Source organism: Bufo gargarizans, unplaced genomic scaffold (assembly GCF_014858855.1).
Source record: "Bufo gargarizans isolate SCDJY-AF-19 unplaced genomic scaffold, ASM1485885v1 fragScaff_scaffold_476_pilon, whole genome shotgun sequence".
NCBI classification, from domain to species: Eukaryota; Metazoa; Chordata; class Amphibia; order Anura; family Bufonidae; genus Bufo; species Bufo gargarizans.
Window position 1 is genome coordinate 9,824 of NW_025334123.1, and position 19,183 is coordinate 29,006.

General features: G+C 44.5%; 1 protein-coding gene across 7 annotated transcripts in view; it reads right to left on the bottom strand.

The window, feature by feature from the left end:
- Positions 1–1,354: 1,354 nt before the first annotated feature.
- The window catches only part of LOC122922562 (dihydrofolate reductase-like), a 58,194-nt gene continuing 40,365 nt past the window's right edge, over positions 1,355–19,183 (bottom strand). For all 7 annotated transcript variants that reach the window (XM_044273211.1, XM_044273213.1, XM_044273209.1 and 4 more), the window contains exons 4-7: positions 11,009–11,114; positions 10,012–10,138; positions 8,980–9,095; positions 1,355–1,522 (exon numbers count right to left, since the gene is read on the bottom strand). In XM_044273211.1, the coding sequence (XP_044129146.1) occupies positions 1,429–1,522; positions 8,980–9,095; positions 10,012–10,138; positions 11,009–11,114 (443 nt within the window). In that variant the 3' untranslated portion in view covers positions 1,355–1,428. The remainder of the gene's footprint in view (positions 1,523–8,979; positions 9,096–10,011; positions 10,139–11,008; positions 11,115–19,183) is intronic.

The window sequence follows — 19,183 nt, forward strand, 5'->3', positions numbered from 1 at the left end:
GCTAGATCCCATTATTGTGAGTGGGACTCCGGTGGTGATGTCTCAGATATGAACCCAACCTAAGGGCTGTATTACACCAACAGATTATCTAACGAATACCTGTCCAATCAGACCAATAGTTGGTGTGTATAAGAAAAGATCTGTGTGTGTAATAGGCCATCTAACTAATGATTTAACAGAAAATCTGTAATCAGAATCAGAATGGAACATTACTCATGTATGATGATCCACCATTTGTCATTTCAAGCTGATGTAACAGCTGAGGCACTTTTTCTATATTGGTAGCCTCAGTCCCATTGGTATCTTTGCTATAAACTTTCTTCTATTTAGATATGATTTGGTGCAAATACTATAGAAATGTTTTTGGCTTAGGCTACTTTCACACTAGTCTTAATACTTTCCGGTATCCGTTTTCTCTGACACAATAGAAAACTGATCTGTCCCTCATTGACATTCAATGGAGTTCATGACGAATCTGTCTTGGCTATGTTAAAGATAATACAACCGGATCCGTTCAGAACCGATGCAGATGGTTGTATTATCAGTAACGGATGCGTTTTTGATGAACCCTGCCGGATCCAGAAAAACGCTAGTGTGAAAGTAGTCTTAAAGAGGATTCATCACAGACAACGCCATTCAGTTGATGAGACTGGTTCCAGCACCCCTAGCAAACAGCAGATCTTGATGGGTAACCCAGGGTCAGCCAAGGCATTCCCTTGTAACGTAATACTACAGGGTGATCATTACATAGTTGCTCATACCTACCAGTCAGAATTCAGCTCTCATTTTTTATAGATTTTTTGGGGAAATCAAGTCAGTGACATGATTGGTTACTAGGGAAAATTCAATGAGTTTTGAACTTTGTCCACCATTTAGTTAAGAGATTTTTTTCCTACTGCAATTTTCGTTCTCCAACAGATCATTTTATTTCTGCCTGTACCATTCACAACAGAAAATTCATTGCTTTCACATAAGTTTAATCACAAGCTGTCCAGATTTTTCTGTGGATTTTGAACAACAAAACACTCAGTGCTGTTTTCTGTGAAATACAAAAAAAAAATATTAAAGAGGATCTGTGTAATAAAACCTTTTGCTCAGGGATGGGCAAGCCATTAGACCCCTCTTAGACAAGCAGCCAAGACAGACACTGACTCTTCTTTCTCACAAACCTCTAACCTAGCCTGTCTCTGGCTGTAAGGCACTTGGCTGCAGCAGAAGCCCTTCCCCACTGCACTGTCTTCCCTAAAACAGGAGGCAGGCTTGGCTCCCATAGAAAACTACATCTTGGACTGACTGAATGTCAAAAAGATTGTATTTTAGTTTTTTAGCAGAGTTGCAAAAATGAGCTTGACGGTAAAACAATTTTGGTACTTTAATATTCTAGGAAGTGAGATGACTTTTACTTTGTGATCTATTTCAGTATAGAAATCATTTACTGTTTGGGGGTTGATCTTTTTTATAGACTTGAAATATGTATTTTACTCCTTTTTCTTCCTGAATTCCAGCTGGAATGCCTGGATATCTGAAATGAAAAGTAAAATCATTATCGTATATGTCAGCACTCTACCTGCAAACATTTTACCTATGGTTCCCATTAGAGACCTAGCTTTATATTAGCTGCTCAGCAAGCTGAAGACACCTATCTAATTCTTTATTTGTACATTTGGAAAAGAGAACGTGCTGAAACTTAAATAGAGCCACCTTCTCTATAGCTACCATATCGGCCTTATGCACATGGTACAGGAAATGTTAATTAGCTACAGACATAGCCTCAATACCGATTTGCTCACTGTAATTCAGTACATTACGGCATACGGCGCGGTAAGATAATACTATACATGCTGCCCTTCTTTAATTCAGTATAATATGTAGTAGATGGGGAAGAAGAACAATGCTATGCAGATGGTGGCTCCTGAGAACACAAGTTTAAAGTGGGAACCATGTCATCCTTAGGTTCAACATTCTATGAAAATATATATATCTAGCTTATACAGAAGACCAACTACCTTACAGATATAAAAACCAATATGTACCCCAACCAGGGAATCTATTGCTACTCAAGGAGTAGATAACTAGCATAAGCCTATGGCAAAACACCATAATACAAAACCTACAAATGACTGCCAGTCCGCTTATAAGGTTTGCCGAAACGCGCGTCGGTGCTGACGTCATCCTGGAGGAGACACAGCATGGGTGACCGTTCTATGTCCTTTGTGTATGAACATGTCTTTGCATTTGCACTTTATCCTCCAGCATATGACATAGATGGACTGATTTATGGACGTAGTATCCGCTGTGTTTATCCTCCAGATGATGTTGTTTCTTTCCCTGCACTATACTCTTTTTTAATCATGTTTGTGTAATATGGGTAATCATGTAATAAAATGACATTAATTTACAGTCATGGCTGTAAATGTTGGCACCCCTGGAATTTTTCAAGAAAATGAAGTATTTCTCACAGAAATGTATTGCAGTAACACATGTTTTGCTATACACATGTTTATTCCTTTTGTGTGTATTGGAACAAAACCTAAAAAGGAGGGGGAAAAAGCAAACTGGACATAATGTCACCAAACTCCAAAAATGGGCTTGACAAAATTATTGGCACCCTTTCAAAATTGTGGATAAATAAGATTGTTTCAAGCATGTGATGCTCCTTTAAACTCACCTGGGGCAAGTAACAGGCGTGGACAATATAAAAATCACACATGAAAGCAGATAAAAAGGAGAGAAGTTCACTTAGTTTTTGCATTGTGTGTCTGTGTGCGCCACACTAAGCATGGACAACAGAAAGAGGATAAGAGAACTGTCTGAGGACTTGAGAACCAAAATTGTATCAAAATATCAACAATCTCAAGGTTACAAGTCACTCTCCAGAGATCTAGATTTGCCTTTATCCACAGTGGGCAATATTATCAAGAAGTTTGCAAATCATGGCACTGTAGCTAATCTCCCTGGGCATGGATGGATAGTCTGGATGGTGGATAAGCAGCCCCAAAAAAGTTCCAAAGATATTCAAGCTGTTCTGTAGTGATGAGTGGGAGGTGCCATATATTCGATTTAGACGAAATTTGCGAATATTCGCCGAAAACGAATATTCATCATTATTCTAGTTATCACGATTAATATGCGATTTAAATAATCGCGTATTGCGATTGTAACTTAAGGCTACTTTCCTATATGTTTGATATCTAGAATTAGCGAAGATGACGAATATGACGAATGTATTCGTCATATTCCTCAAACAAAGATAACGAAGTATTCTCCATCTTCGTTTTTGCTCAATATTCGTCAACTTCGATAATTCTAGTAATCAAATAGGAAGGTTGACTATAGAAACAGCTGTGTTTAATTCGCTATGCGATTATATTACTTTGCTTTTTTTTTTAAATAAATAGAATCATTATAATAATCAAGTATTATAATTATTCTATTTATTTTAAAAAAAGCAAAGTAATATTATCGCATAGCGAATTAAAAACTTAGCTGTCTCTACTAGTCAACTTTCCTATTTGATTGCTAGAATTAGCGAAGTTGATGGATATGGAGCTAAAACGAAGTTGGAGAATATTTTGTTAACTTCGTTTTGAGGAATATGACAAATACATTTGTCATAGTCCTCTTCTTCGCTAATTCTACCAAGCCAACCATAGTAAATCAGGTCTAAGTTGAAATCGCAATGCGAATACTTCAAGTTAGATTAATCGCATTGCGATTTCAACGTAATTCTCATATCAGACAGTACATTCTAGTATGGAGACGTTCCCATGGTGATGGGGACGCTCCATGAGCACGGAAGTCGGCAGAAGCGGCAACGGGCACTGACTGGAGCAGCCAGGAAGCCAGGAATCCTAAGGACAGGTAAGAACTAGTTTTGGGAAGTGGGAAAGAAAAAAAATATAACAATAAAAAAATTAAAAATAAACGAATATTCAAAATAGCGAATTTATAGCACTATATTCGAAATATTCGCGAATTAGCGAAGTGCCGATATTCGCAAAAAAAAAATCGATATTCGAATATTCTCACTCAACACTACTGTCCTGCAGGCTCAGGGAGTATCAGTGTCAGCGCAAACTATCCATCAACATTTAAATGAAATGAAACGCTATGGCAGGAGACCCAGGAGGACCCCACTGCTGACACAAGAGACATAAAAAAGCGACACTACATTTTGTAAAAATTTACTTGAGTAAGCCAAAATCTTTATTGGAAAACATCTTTTGGACAGATGAGACCAAGATAGAGCTTTTTAGTAAAGCACATCATTCTACTGTTTACCGAAAATGGAATGAGGCCTACAAAGTAAAGAACACAGTACCTACAGTGAAATATGGTGGAGGTTCATTGATGTTTTGGGGTTGTTTTAATGCCTCGGCACTGGGTGCCTTGAATGTGTGCAAGACATCATGAAATCTGAGGATTACCAACAGATTTTGGATCGCACTGTAGAGCCCAGTGTCAGAAAGCTCAGTTTGCGTCCGAGATCTTGGGTCTTCCAGCAGGACAATGACCCCAAACATATGTCAAAAAGCACCCAGAAATGGGTGGCAACAAAGACTAGAGACTTCTGAAGTGGCCAGCAATAAGTCCAGCTCTAAATCCCATGGAACACCTGTGGAGAGATCTTAAAATTGCTGTTGGGAAAAGGCGCCCTTCCAATAAGAGAGACCAGGAGCAGTTTGCTGTAAAAAATTCCGGGTGAGAGATTTGTCAGAAGCTTATTGATGGTTATAGGAAGCAACTGATTTCAGTAATTTTTTCCAAAGGGTGTGCAACCAAATATTAAACTGTTGTATATTATTTATTTTTTTGGGAGTATTGGATTGTGGTGATTAATATCACCTTGGTGGCCCTATTTAAACTTTTCACTGTGTATTCAATAACCCTTTAATTCCACATTTTTGTTCCCTGTACTGCCTACTTTTACCTGTGCTTAAAATAGGGTTGCTATGCATGGTCCGTCTATCTGTTGAAGGACGGAGGACGCAGAAGCACGCAGCGTGCAAGGTCAGATTACAGACAGCCAAGGACTGTAAGTAAATGATTAAAGCCAGGTCCTCCCCAGCAGCTGATAACAGTGGGCACTTCTCCCTGTCCCTGCGCTTGGCAGACGCTCCCTCACTCAGCAGACTGGCACAATGCAGAGTTGGAGCAGCGCAGACCAGGGAAGAGAGATCTGCCATCTGCTCAGTGTATAAATGAAATCAACATGTGGTAAGAGGACCCCTTTGTGCTGCAGGAGATTAACCCTTTAGGGGGGAGGGCTCTGGTTACTGACACTTTTGGGGGGCTATTGTTACTGGCTAGTGAGGGCAGGCGGGATTGGCCTTAGGGTGAGGGCAGTGGCGGCCATCCTAACTGAATAGTGAAATTGCAGTTTTACGCAGACTGGTTGCTAAGGGCTGAATCTTATTAAATATGGGGTAAGTCAGTCTAATAGTAACTGATTCTGGAATATCATGTTATATAACATATATGAAAATTGAAATTAGGGTCTAAATGTGACAGTTATCCTTTAAGTTAAGGGTGCCAATAATTTTGTCCAGCCCTTTTTGGGAGTTTGGTGTGACATTATGTCCAATTTTCATTTTTCCCTCCTTTTTTTGGTTTTGTTCCAATACACACAAAGGGAATAAACATGTGTATAGCAAAACATGTGTTACTGCAATACTTTTCTGTGAGAAATGCTTCATTTTCTTGAAAAATTTCAGGGGTGCCAACATTTGCGGCCATGACTGTATAAGCGGTCTGGCAGCTAGGTTTTACCTTACAGATATGCAGCTTAACGGGAGCCCTGCTGGGGAAAATGGAGCTCTAACTGCTATAAAGATACCTTTCTTTCTGTTTTCTGTGTATTTGATTATATATGCTAATTACTTGCAAGTGCCCAGGGGCATTCCCCAACTGATGCAAGTGCCCATGGCCTCCAGAGAATGCCATTAATCTCTCATCCCATGTTTTACTGTAAGACAGCTCAGTGTTCTTACGTCACTGACTCTGCTCCCTGAAATCCCTCGCCAGCTCGCTTCCCTGCCGGGCCCAGGCATACGCAGTCAGTTCACTGATGCAGCTGCCCACAGTGGGCAGTGTACAGCGCATGCCTGGGCCCGGCAGTGAAGTGAGCAGAAACAGTGAGGTAAGGACACTGGGCTTACAGTGAAAAATGGGAGGAGAGATCAACAGCAGTCTCCAAAGGGCATGGGCACTTGCATTAGTGTGGAATCCCCTGAGCACTTAACAGTCACTAGTATATACACTGAGCAAAAATATAAATGCAACACTTTCATGGGTTTTCTCCCATTTTGCATGACCTGAACTCAAAGATCTGAAACATTTTCTACATACACAAAAGACCCATTACACTCAAATATTGATCACAAATCTGTCTAAATCTGTGTTAGTGAGCACTTCTCCTTTGCTGAGATAATCCATCCCACCTCACAGGTGTGGCATATCAAGGTGCTGATTAGACAGCATGAATATTGCACACAGACTGCCCACAATAAAAGCCCACTCTGAAATGTGCAGTTTGATCACACAGCACAATGCCCCAGATGTTGCAACGTTTGAGGGAGCGTGCAATTGGCATGCTAACTGCAGGAATGTCTACCAGAGCTGTTGCCTATGCAATGAATGCTAATTTTTTTAAATCAGATATTTTTTATTGAAATAAAAGCAAAAAACAAAAACAAATGTTTTCATTAAATACAATAACAAAATCCCCCATAACACAAACATTGAATGAGATGAGCAGCAAATATAACATATCATCCAGATACATTTAGAATATATGCAATACATAGATTACAATAGTGAACTCAACAACGGAGACAATGGAGACATTGGCAGACCCGTGATACCAATTCTATGGGCCAACGAGCAAAGATGGTAAGTATGGTTTCAATAGCGAAGGTAAGGGAGACAACGTCAGACTCACCCCACCAATTACGCTGACTGACAGGTAAGGATGGTAAATATAACCCCTGTATTCAGGGATAAGGAGACAGTGGGACACCCCCAGTACACATTCCTTTGGCTAATAGTCATACATTGTCAGTTGCAATCGCACATGTGACACCATTGCACTAAGGACGACCTGGAATAATCCAGCTACCATGGTGCAAGGATAGCCACTGGCTGCACACCCCAGATCTATCTATCCACAGTCCCCATACGGAATCAAATTTCGATAAACAGTTTCGCTTCAAGTACGTTCTCCTCTCCAGCCTTATGACCACATTCATCCTAGCCACAAATTCAGCAAAGCTAGGAGGAGACGGCTGAATCCATTTAGCAGCGATGGTTTTTCTAGCCTGATATAAGATTTTATTAATACCTGTCTTAATGGGAGGTTGCAGGGACTCAGAGTCGAACAATCCGAGTTTGCACATTTTCGCGTCTAATGTATATTTAGCACAGTATATTTTTTTAATCAGGGTTATTATCTTAGACCAATACCTGTGCAGAGTGCTGCATTGCCAGATCATGTGGAACAACCCGGCGTCATCTGTCCTGCATTTCGGACATAAGGAGTCAGGGCGACACCCTATCATTTTCAGCAATGAATGTTCATTTATCTACCATAAGCCGTCTCCAAAGGCGTTTCAGAGAATTTGGCAGTACATCCAACCGGCCTCACAACCGCAGACCACGTGTAACCACACCAGCCCAGGACCTCCACATCCAGCATGTTCATCTCCATGATCATCTGAGACCAGCCACCCGGACAGCTGCAGCAACAATCGGTTTGCATAACCAAATAATTTCTGCACAAACTGTCAGAAAACGTCTCAGGGAAGCTCATCTGCCTGCTCGTCGTCCTCATCGAGGTCTGGACCTGACTGCAGTTCGTCGTCGTAACCGAATTGAGTGGGAAAATGCTCACATTCGATGGCGCCTGGCACGTTGGAGAGGCGTTCTGTTCACGGATGGGTCACGATTTTCACAGTTCATGGCAGATGGCAGAGTGGTTTGCTGGCATCAACGTTGTGGATCAAGTGGCCCATGGTGGCGGTGGGGTTATGGTATGGGCAGGCGTATGTTATGGGCAACGAACACAGGTGCATTTTATTGATGGCATTTTGAATGCACAGAGATACCGTGACGAGATCCTGAGGCCCATTGTTGTGCCATTCATCCACGACCATCACGACATGTTGTAGCATGATAATGCACAGCCCCATTCTGCAAGGATCTGTACACAATTCCCGGAAGCTGAAAACATCCCAGTTCTTGCATGGCCAACATACTCACTGGACATGTCACCCATTGAGCATGTTTGGGATGCTCTGGATCGGCCTATACGACAGCGTGTTCCAGTTCCTGACAATATTCTGCAACTTCGCACAGCTATTGAAGAGGAGTGGACAAACATTCCACAGGCCACTCCTCAATCAACAACCTGATCAACTCTATGTGATGGAGATGTGTTGCAATGTGTGAGGCAAATGGTGGCCACACCAGATACTGACTGGTTTTCTGCCCCCCCCCCCCCCCCCCAAGGCAAAACTGTGCACATTTCAGAGTGGACTTTTATTGTGGGCAGTCTAAGGCACACCTGTGCAATATTCATGCTGTCTAATCAGCACCTTGATATGCCACACCTGTGAGGTGGGATGGGTTATCTCGGCAAAGGAGAAGTGCTCACTAACACAGATTTAGACAGATATGTGAACAATATTTGAGAGTAATGGGTGTTTTATGTATGTAGAAAATGTTTCAGATCTTTGAGTTCAGCAAAGGGAGCAAAACCGAAAGTGTTGCGTTTATATTTTTGCTCAGTGTATTATTAAACTTTGAAAGTTTTTCAACATCAAATTCACAGAAAACAGAAGGGAACCTACAGTGCAATGGTGACAGTTTAATATGTGTAAAGTAGGCGACCTTCTGGCCCAGATGATATTGATCGTTTCATTTGGCACGTCTACTTTTAGGTTGTAAATCCTAGACAGTACGGCATAATATGCCTTTACTTACTCTTCTTTTAATTTGAAGATGTTCTTGTCAAACTCTGGAAAGAAGGTATCACATTCAAAATCTGCCATAATGTGTGTGAAGTATATATGGTTACACCAAGGGTGTTTCATCATGTTCTGTAAAGAGAAGTGGTAATGGTATTTGATGATATATGATGTGGTGAAGAAGCTTCCATTAAACATAAAATAAATCTTATTTTTAATATTATGCTATTACTTAAATAAAAAAAATTTAAAAATGAAGGAAAGAGAAGAAATGAATACTAGGAACTATATTAAAGAGATTGTCCTGTCTATTATGAAGTATGAAAATGATAGTTGGTGTCTCCATTTAGAACCCCACTCTAAGCAAAAGTGAAAAGATTCTAGATTAGGGGTCAGTAGCCTTTGGCAATAGAGGTGTTGTAAAACTACAACTCCTAGTATGCTCCATTCACTTCCGTGGGAGTCCTGAAAATAGCAGAGCAAGAGTGCATGCTGGGAGATATAGTTTTGCAACAGTTGGAGCATCAAATGTTACTAACCCTTATGCTAGATGCAGGAAAATCAAAGCTTGCTGAACCCCATTCAAAATGCTGGAGTATCGAAGGTTGCTGACCCCTATGCCAGGGGGAGAAAAACAGAACTGGATCGCACATCCACAATGCTATGCTTTGATCTAATCAAACTCGCTTCTCAGCGCCATATTAAAGTGTACAGCCCCCCATACTGCATGCTGTACAAGAGGCATTAGTGTACGTTTTGATCAAAAGGCATAAGCCCACTCACAACGCCATGGTCGCCACTTTGAGTGGGACCTACTCTGACAAAAAGGCGCAGAGCAATGCGGTGACAAAGCGGGACTGCCCTGGTAGGCGGCGGGACCCAGGAGTCAAACAGCAACCCTGTTGTCTGACAACGCTGACCCCTATTCTAGCTCTACGCAGGTTATAAAGCATCGAAGGTTGCTGACCACTGTATGTTTTCATCATTTTTATATTAGACAGCTGCACCCCCTAGTGTCCATTTCCAATCAGTGTTTCACTGCACTTACTGAATAACTCTCCACTCCTCCTAGTACCCATATAGTTTCTATTTCATTACAGAGAGTCGAACTTGAAGCAAGATTCACAACTTCTTCTTCATCACAGCAAATGTAATCAGCATATTTTGGCAATTCACTAGAAATAAAACAAGTAAAAGAAAAACATGACTGCCACATGAATAAGCATGTAAATTGCACAGTTACAGAGAATATGAGGATATAAGAAATAAAAGTTGCATAGTATTTAGTCACAACTATGGGGCCACAAAACATGCAGTAAATCTGTACCGTGGACCTGCAAAAATATAGAACGTGTCCTATTCTTGTCCCTTTTGCCGACAAGAATAGGCATTTCTAAGAAAGGGCAGGAAGTGCTGATCGGCAAAATGCGGAAGGCATACGGCCAGTATCTGTGTTTTACAGATCCGTAATTTTCAGATGGAAAAAGCATACAGTTGTGTAAATTTTCCCAACTGTAGATTCTAGGCCTATTACACTATTACATTTGCATGTATTATGCCAATGCAATTGCTCAGTTTAAAGAGGACCTGTCACCACTCCTGACGTGTTTTAGTAAATAATTGTATTACACGTGAAATTACAATTCTGGAAGATTTAATCTTATTACTATTTTTTTGCCATTCTTCTTCTATTCTTGCTCAAAATGTATGCTAAAGACACAGGTGTTACCAGTTGGGGATGTGTCCCTGCACAGTCTGTCATTGCCCAATCAATGCTGTGCAGGGACACCCCCCACCCCCAACTGGTAACACCCATTTGTACCTTTATCTGTAAATTTATAGCAGAAATAGGAGAAGAGCGGAACAATATAGAGTCATAGGAAACAATTCTCCGGAATCATAATTGTATGGGGGATTCAAGCAGCCACTGAAACAGACATGTCAGGAAAGGTGACACTCATGCAGAAAATTTTTATTATTTTTGCAAAGCAGACAGTCTGAGAAAGCAGCTCCTCAGCTTCATGTGATCACAGACCTCCACATACCTCAGCTGCCTGGTAAGAATCACAATAATAGTGTTTGCCAGAGGTAATAGTTTTTCATCGAATGTCTCAAATGACCGTCGGCCCCAAACAATAAGATTTTTCTTTCCTGTAAAAAAAGGGGAAAAAAAGTAGGTCATGAGAAAGATAAGTTGTGGATGTCGCAAATTCTACCATAGTTAACAGGTATTCAAAGGGCTTTACGGATTATAGATATTGATCTTTAGGATAGGTCATCAATATCAGATTGGTGGTGGCAGAAGCAGCAGTGAATAAGAGCAGCGCTGCAGTAGCCAGGCATACACACAGCTCTGGCCACAGTAGCTCCTAAAACCAGCTGATCAGCATGAAGCCGTGAGGTTAGGTCATCAATAGTAACCTCTTGGAAAAACCCCTTAAAGGGGGTTTTGTTTAAATATAGATATTGACATGAAATGTTAAAAATAACATCATCAAAAATTATTTAAATATAAGTAAAACATAAAAACGATAGATCATTTGTTGATGACACATTTCCTTCAACTGGGACCAAACCTTTAAAATGACCTCAAGTTATAGGAGGGGCTGAAGGGTTTTCCACTACCCTATCAGCATAGATTTTCTAGACAACTATCCAGATTTAAGGGCATAGAGCACAAGGAGAAATTCTAATGGCTCAAGACTAGAGTTGAGCGAACACCTGGATGTTCGGGTTCAAGAAGTTCGGCCAAACTTCCCGGAAATGTTCGGGTTCGGGATCCGAACCCAACCCGAACCCGAACCCCATTGAAGTCAATGGGGACCCGAACTTTTCGGCACTAAAAAGGCTGTAAAACAGCCCAGGAAAGAGCTAGAGGGCTGCAAAAGGCAGCAACATGTAGGTAAATCCCCTGCAAACAAATGTGGATAGGGAAATGAATTAAAATAAAATAAATAAAAATTAACCAATATCAATTGGAGAGAGGTCCCATAGCAGAGAATCTGGCTTCACGTCAGCCACCACTGTAACAGTCCATTGTCAGATATTTAGTCCCAGGCAGAGGAGAGAGGTCCCTTAACAGAGAATCTGGCTTCATGTCAGCAGAGAATCTGGCTTCATGTCATAGCAGAGAATCATGCTTCACGTCACCCAACACTGGAACAGTCCATTGTCAGATATTTAGGCCCAGGCACCCAGGCAGAGGAGAGAGGTCCCATAGCAGAGAATCTGGCTTCATGTCAGCAGAAAATCAGTCTGCATGTCAAAGCAGAGAATCAGGCTTCACGTCACCCACCACTGGAACAGTCCATTGTCATATATTTGGGCCCAGGCACCCAGGCAGAGGAGAGAGGTCCCGTAACAGAGAATCTGGCTTCATGTCAGCAGAGAATCAGTCTGCATGTCATAGCAGAGAATTATGCTTCACGTCACCCAACACTGGAACAGTCCATTGTCAGATATTTAGGCCCAGGCAGAGGAGAGAGGTCCCATAACAGAGAATCTGGCTTCATGTCAGCAGAAAATCAGTCTGCATGTCATAGCAGAGAATCAGGCTTCACGTCACCCACCACTGGAACAGTCCATTGTCATATATTTAGGCCCAGGCACCCAGGCAGAGGAGAGAGGTCCCGTAACAGAGAATCTGGCTTCATGTCAGCAGAGAATCAGTCTGCATGTCATAGCAGAGAATCAGGCTTCACGTCACCCACCACTGGAACAGTCCATTGTCATATATTTAGGCCCAGGCACCCAGGCAGAGGAGAGAGGCCCATAACAGAGAATCTGACTTCATGTCAGCAGTGAATCAGTCTGCATGTCATAGCAGAGAATCAGGCTTCACGTCAGCCACCACTGTAACAGTCCATTGTCATATATTTAGGCCCAGGCACCCAGGCAGAGGAGAGAGGTCCCGTAACAGAGAATCTGGCTTCATGTCAGCAGAGAATCAGTCTGCATGTCATAGCAGAGAATCAGGCTTCACGTCACCCACCACTGGAACAGTCCATTGTCATATATTTAGGCCCAGGCACCCAGGCAGAAGAGAGAGGTCCCATAACAGAGAATCTGGCTTCATGTCAGCAGAGAATCAGTCTGCATGTCATAGCAGAGAATCAGGCTTCACGTCACCCACCACTGGAACAGTCCATTGTCATATATTTAGACCCAGGCAGAGGAGAGAGGTCCCGTAACAGAGAATCTGGCTTCATGTCAGCAGAGAATCAGTCTGCATGTCATAGCAGAGAATCATGCTTTACGACACCCAACACTGGAACAGTCCATTGTCAGATATTTAGGCCCAGGCACCCAGGCAGAGGAGAGAGGTCCCATAACAGAGAATCTGGCTTCATGTCAGCAGAGAATCAGTCTGCATGTCATAGCAGAGAATCAGGCTTCACGTCACCCACCACTGGAACAGTCCATTGTCATATATTTAGGCCCAGGCACCCAGGCAGAGGAGAGAGGTCCCGTAACAGAAAATCTGGCTTCATGTCAGCAGAGAATCAGTCTGCATGTCATAGCAGAGAATCATGCTTTACGTCACCCAACACTGGAACAGTCCATTGTCAGATATTCAGGCCCAGGCACCCAGGCAGAGGAGAGAGGTCCCGTAACAGAGAATCTGGCTTCATGTCAGCAGAGAATCAGTCTGCATGTCATAGCAGAGAATCAGGCTTCATGTCACCCAACATTGGAACAGTCCATTGTCATATATTTAGGCCCCGGCACCCAGACAGAGGAGAGGTTCATTCAACTTTGGGTTGCCCCGCAATATAATAGTAAAATGAAAATAAAAATAGGATTGAATGAGGAAGTGCCCTGGAGTACAATAATATATGGTTAAGGGGAGGTAGTTAATGTCTAATCTGCACAAGGGATGGACAGGTCCTGTGGGATCCATGCCTGGTTCATTTTTATGAACGTCAGCTTGTCCACATTGGCTGTAGACAGGCGGCTGCGTTTGTCTGTAATGACGCCCCCTGCCGTGCTGAATACACGTTCAGACAAAACGCTGGCCGCCGGGCAGGCCAGCACCTCCAAGGCATAAAAGGCTAGCTCTGGCCACGTGGACAATTTAGAGACCCAGAAGTTGAATGGGGCCGAACCATCAGTCAGTACGTGGAGGGGTGTGCACACGTACTGTTCCACCATGTTAGTGAAATGTTGCCTCCTGCTAACACGTTGCGTATCAGGTGGTGGTGCAGTTAGCTGTGGCGTGTTGACAAAACTTTTCCACATCTCTGCCATGCTAACCCTGCCCTCAAAGGAGCTGGCCGTGACACAGCTGCCTTGGCGACCTCTTGCTCCTCCTCTGCCTTGGCCTTGGGCTTCCACTTGTTCCCCTGTGACATTTGGGAATGCTCTCAGTAGCGCGTCTACCAACGTGCGCTTGTACTCGCGCATCTTCCTATCACGCTCCAGTGCAGGAAGTAAGGTGGGCCCATTGTCTTTGTACCGTGGATCCAGCAGGGTGGCAACCCAGTAGTCCGCACATGTTAAAATGTGGGCAACTCTGCTGTCGTTGCGCAGGCACTGCAGCATGTAGTCGCTCATGTGTGCCAGGCTGCCCAGGGGTAAGGACAAGCTGTCCTCTGTGGGAGGCGTATCGTCATCGTCCTGCGTTTCCCCCCAGCCACGCACCAGTGATGGGCCCGAGCTGCGTTGGGTGCCACCCCGCTGTGACCATGCTTCATCCTCATCCTCCTCCACCTCCTCCTCATCCTCCAGTAGTGGGCCCTGGCTGGCCACATTTGTACCTGGCCTCTGCTGTTGCAAAAAACCTCCCTCTGAGTCACTTCGAAGAGACTGGCCTGAAAGTGCTAAAAATGACCCCTCTTCCTCCTCCTCCTCCTCCTCCTGGGCCACCTCCTCTTCCATCATCGCCCTGTTTTCTCAAGGAGACATAGAAGTGGTATTGTAACGCTGATAACGGCGTCATCGCCACTGGCCATGTTGGTGGAGTACTCAAAACAGCGCAACAGGGCACACAGGTCTCGCATGGAGGCCCAGTCATTGGTGGTGAAGTGGTGCTGTTCCGCAGTGCGACTGACCCGTGCGTGCTGCAGCTGAAACTCCACTATGGCCTGCTTCTGCTCGCACAGTCTGTCCAGCATGTGCAAGGTGGAGTTCCACCTGGTGGGCTTGTCGCATATGAGGCGGTGAGCGGGAAGGCCGAAGTTACGCTGTAGCGCAGACAGGCGAGCAGCGGCAGGATGTGAACGCCGGAAGCGCGAACAGACGGCCCGCACTTTATGCAGCAGCTCTGACATGTCGGGGTAGTTGTGAATGAACTTCTGCACCACCAAATTCAGCACATGCGCCAAGCAAGGGATGTGCGTCAAACCGGCTAGTCCCAGAGCTGCAACAAGATTTCGCCCATTATCGCACACCACCAGGCCGGGCTTGAGGCTCACCGGCAGCAACCACTCGTCGTTGTTCTATACCCCGCCACAACTCCTGTGCGGTGTGGGGCCTGTCCCCCAAACATATGAGTTTCAGAATGGCCTGCTGACGTTTACCCCGGGCTGTGCTGAAGTTGGTGGTGAAGGTGTGTGGCTGACTGGATGAGCAGGTGGAAGAAGAGGAAGAGGAAGCTGAGTAGGAGGAGGTGGCAACAGGAGGCAAAGAATGTTGCCCTGCGATCCTTGGTGGCGGAAGGACGTGCGCCAAACAGCTCTCCGCCTGGGGCCCAGCCGCCACTACATTTACCCAGTGTGCAGTTAGGGAGATATAGCGTCCCTGGCCGTGCTTACTGGTCCACGTATCTGTGGTTAGGTGGACCTTGCCACAGATGGCGTTGCGCAGTGCACACTTGATTTTATCGGATACTTGGTTGTGCATGGAAGGCACGGCTCTCTTGGAGAAGTAGTGCCGGCTGGGAACAACATACTGTGGGACAGCAAGCGACATGAGCTGTTTGAAGCTGTCTGTGTCCACCAGCCTAAATGACAGCATTTCATAGGCCAGTAGTTTAGAAATGCTGGCATTCAGGGCCAGGGATCGAGGGTGGCTAGGTGGGAATTTACGCTTTCTCTCAAATGTTTGTGAGATGGAGAGCTGAACGCTGCCGTGTGACATGGTTGAGATGCTTGGTGACGGAGGTGGTGGTGTTGGTGGTACATCCCCTGTTTGCTGGGCGGCAGGTGCCAACGTTCCTCCAGAGGCGGAGGAAGAGGTCGAGGCGGCAGCAGCAGAAGAGGCCGAGGTGGCAGCAGCAGAAGAGGTAGCAGGGGAAGCCTGAGTGACTTCCTTGTTTTTAAGGTGTTTACTCCACTGCAGTTCATGCTTTGCATGCAGGTGCCTGGTCATGCAGGTTGTGCTAAGGTTCAGAACGTTAATGCCTTGCTTCAGGCTCTGATGGCACAGCGTGCAAACCACTCGGGTCTTGTTGTCAGCACATTGTTTGAAGAAGTGCCATGCCAGGGAACTCCTTGAAGCTGCCTTTGGGGTGCTCGGTCCCAGATGGCGGCGGTCAGTAGCAGGCGGAGTCTCTTGGCGGCGGGTGTTCTGCTTTTGCCCACTGCTCCCTCTTTTGCTACGCTGTTGGCTCGGTCTGACCACTGCCTCTTCCTCCGAACTGTGAAAGTCAGTGGCACGACCTTCATTCCATGTGGTGTCTAGGACCTCATCGTCCCCTGCATCGTCTTCCACCCAGCCTTGATCCCTGACCTCCTGTTCAGTCTGCACACTGCAGAAAGACGCAGCAGTTGGCACCTGTGGTTCGACATCATCAGAGACGTGCTGAGGTGGTATTCCCATGTCCTAATCATCAGGAAACATAAGTAGTTGTGCGTCAGTGCATTCTATGTCTTCCACCGCTGGGGAAGGGCTAGGTGGATGCCCTTGGGAAACCCTGCCAGCGGAGTCTTCAAACAGCATAAGAGACTGCTGCTGCATAACTTGAGGCTCAGACAGTTTCCCTGGTATGCATGGGGGTGATGTGACAGACTGATGGGCTTGGTTTTCAGGCGCCATCTGTGCGCTTTCTGCAGAAGACTGGATGGGAGATAATGTGAACGTGCTGGATCCACTGTCGGCCACCCAATTGACTAATGCCTGTACCTGCTCAGGCCTTACCATCCTTAGAACGGCATTGGGCCCCACCAAATATCGCTGTAAATTATGGCGGCTACTGGGACTTGTATTTCAACCCAGAACAAAAACTGTGCTTTGACGGACACTAAATAACTTGCCCAGCCACAGCAATAACCACAGATTTAGCAGACTATAAATTTGAGGCCTATTATTTAGGCGCTGGGTGACAGGTATACGTTTACGGACAGAATTAGACTGGGATATGCATAGTAGCGTGTGTGTGAAGTTATTGAGAATGACCCTATCAGCACCTTGAATCTAATATACCCTTTTAGGGATAAATTTAAAGTAGGCCTGATACAGCAGAAACCACTAATTTAGAGAATTGCTAAATTGGGAATTGTATTTCAACCCAGAACAAAAACTTTGCTTTGACGGACACTAAATAACTTGCCCAGCCACAGCAATAACCACAGATTTAGCTGACTATAAATTTGAGGCCTATTATTTAGGCGCTGGGTGACAGGTATACGTTTACAGACAGAATTAGACTGGGATATGCACAGTAGCGTGTGTGTGAAGTTATTGAGAATGACCCTATCAGCACCTTGAATCTAATATACCCTTTTAGGGATAAATTTAAAGTATGCCTGATACAGCAGAAACCACTAATTTAGAGAATTGCTAAATTGGGAATTGTATTTCAACCCAGAACAAAAACTGTGCTTTGACGGACACTAAATAACTTGCCCAGCCACAGCAATAACCACAGATTTAGCAGACTATAAATTTGAGGCCTAGTATTTAGGCGCTGGGTGACAGGTATAGGTTTACAGACAGAATTAGACTGGGATATGGCCAACAAATAACCACACTATTGATGGTTAAATGCACTTGGTGTGACAGCTTGACCAACCACACTATTGAGGGTTCAATGCACTTGGTGACAGGCTCAGCTTGCCCCTGATATAGTATATGGCCAAAAAATAACCACACTATTGATGGTTAAATGCACTTGGTGTGACAGCTTGACCCTGATGTAGGATTTAGCCAAAAAATAACCACACTATTGAGGGTTAAATGCACTTGGTGACAGCTTGCCCCTGATGTAGTATATGGCCAAAAAATAACCACACTATTGATGGTTGAATGCACTTGGTGTGACAGCTTGACCCTGATGTAGGATTTAGCCAAAAACAACCACACCATTGAGGGTTAAATGCACTTGGTGGCAGCTTGTGCTTGCGCACCACAAGAAAAAAGTGAATGAAAAACGCTCTGGGCAGCCTAAAAACAGTGAGCAATTGAATAGCAGCAGTTCAATGATCCACAGCTGCAGATCGATCACTGAATGAAGTCTTTTGGATGAGTTAATCACTGCCTAATCTTGCCCTAACGTCGCAGCTGCAACCTCTCCCTACACTGATCAGAGCAGAGTGACGTGCGGCGCTACGTGACTCCAGCTTAAATAGAGGCTGGGTCACATGCTGCACTGGCCAATCACAGCCATGCCAATAGTAGGCATGGCTGTGACGGCCTCTTGGGGCAAGTAGTATGACGCTTGTTGATTGGCTGCTTTGCAGCCTTTCAAAAAGCGCCAAGAAAGCGACGAACACCGAACCCGGACTTTTACGAAAATTCGGTACGAACCCGAACTATACAGTTCGAGTTCGCTCATCTCTACTCAAGACCCATAGACCTTTCATGAGCAATTTCCCCCCTTAGACACAGAATGTGACTTAATAATATTATTATAATTTTTTTGAACAAATATTATTATAATATTTAATATTGATAACCTATCCACAGGATAGGTCATCAATATCAGATCAGTGGGGGTGCCAGGTGTCGGACCCCCGCCGATCGGATCAGCTGTTTGAGGAGACGACGCGTGCCATCTCCCTTCTCTCTTCCTGCTTGCTGCTGTATTTCTATCAGACAGCAGAAGAGGACAGGAAGAGAGAAGGGAGACTGCACATGCACACTGCACGCGCCGTCTCCTCAAACAGCTGATCAGTGGGCGTGTCGGGTGTAAGACCCCCGCCGATCTGATATTCATGAGCTATCCTGTGGATAGGTTATCAATATTAAAAGCCAAAACAACCCCTTTAAGACAGACACATAGCAAAGGAGGAGGGCACTTCTAGTCAACAAGAGATGGCGAGTGTGGGATCAGTACTGTGTAG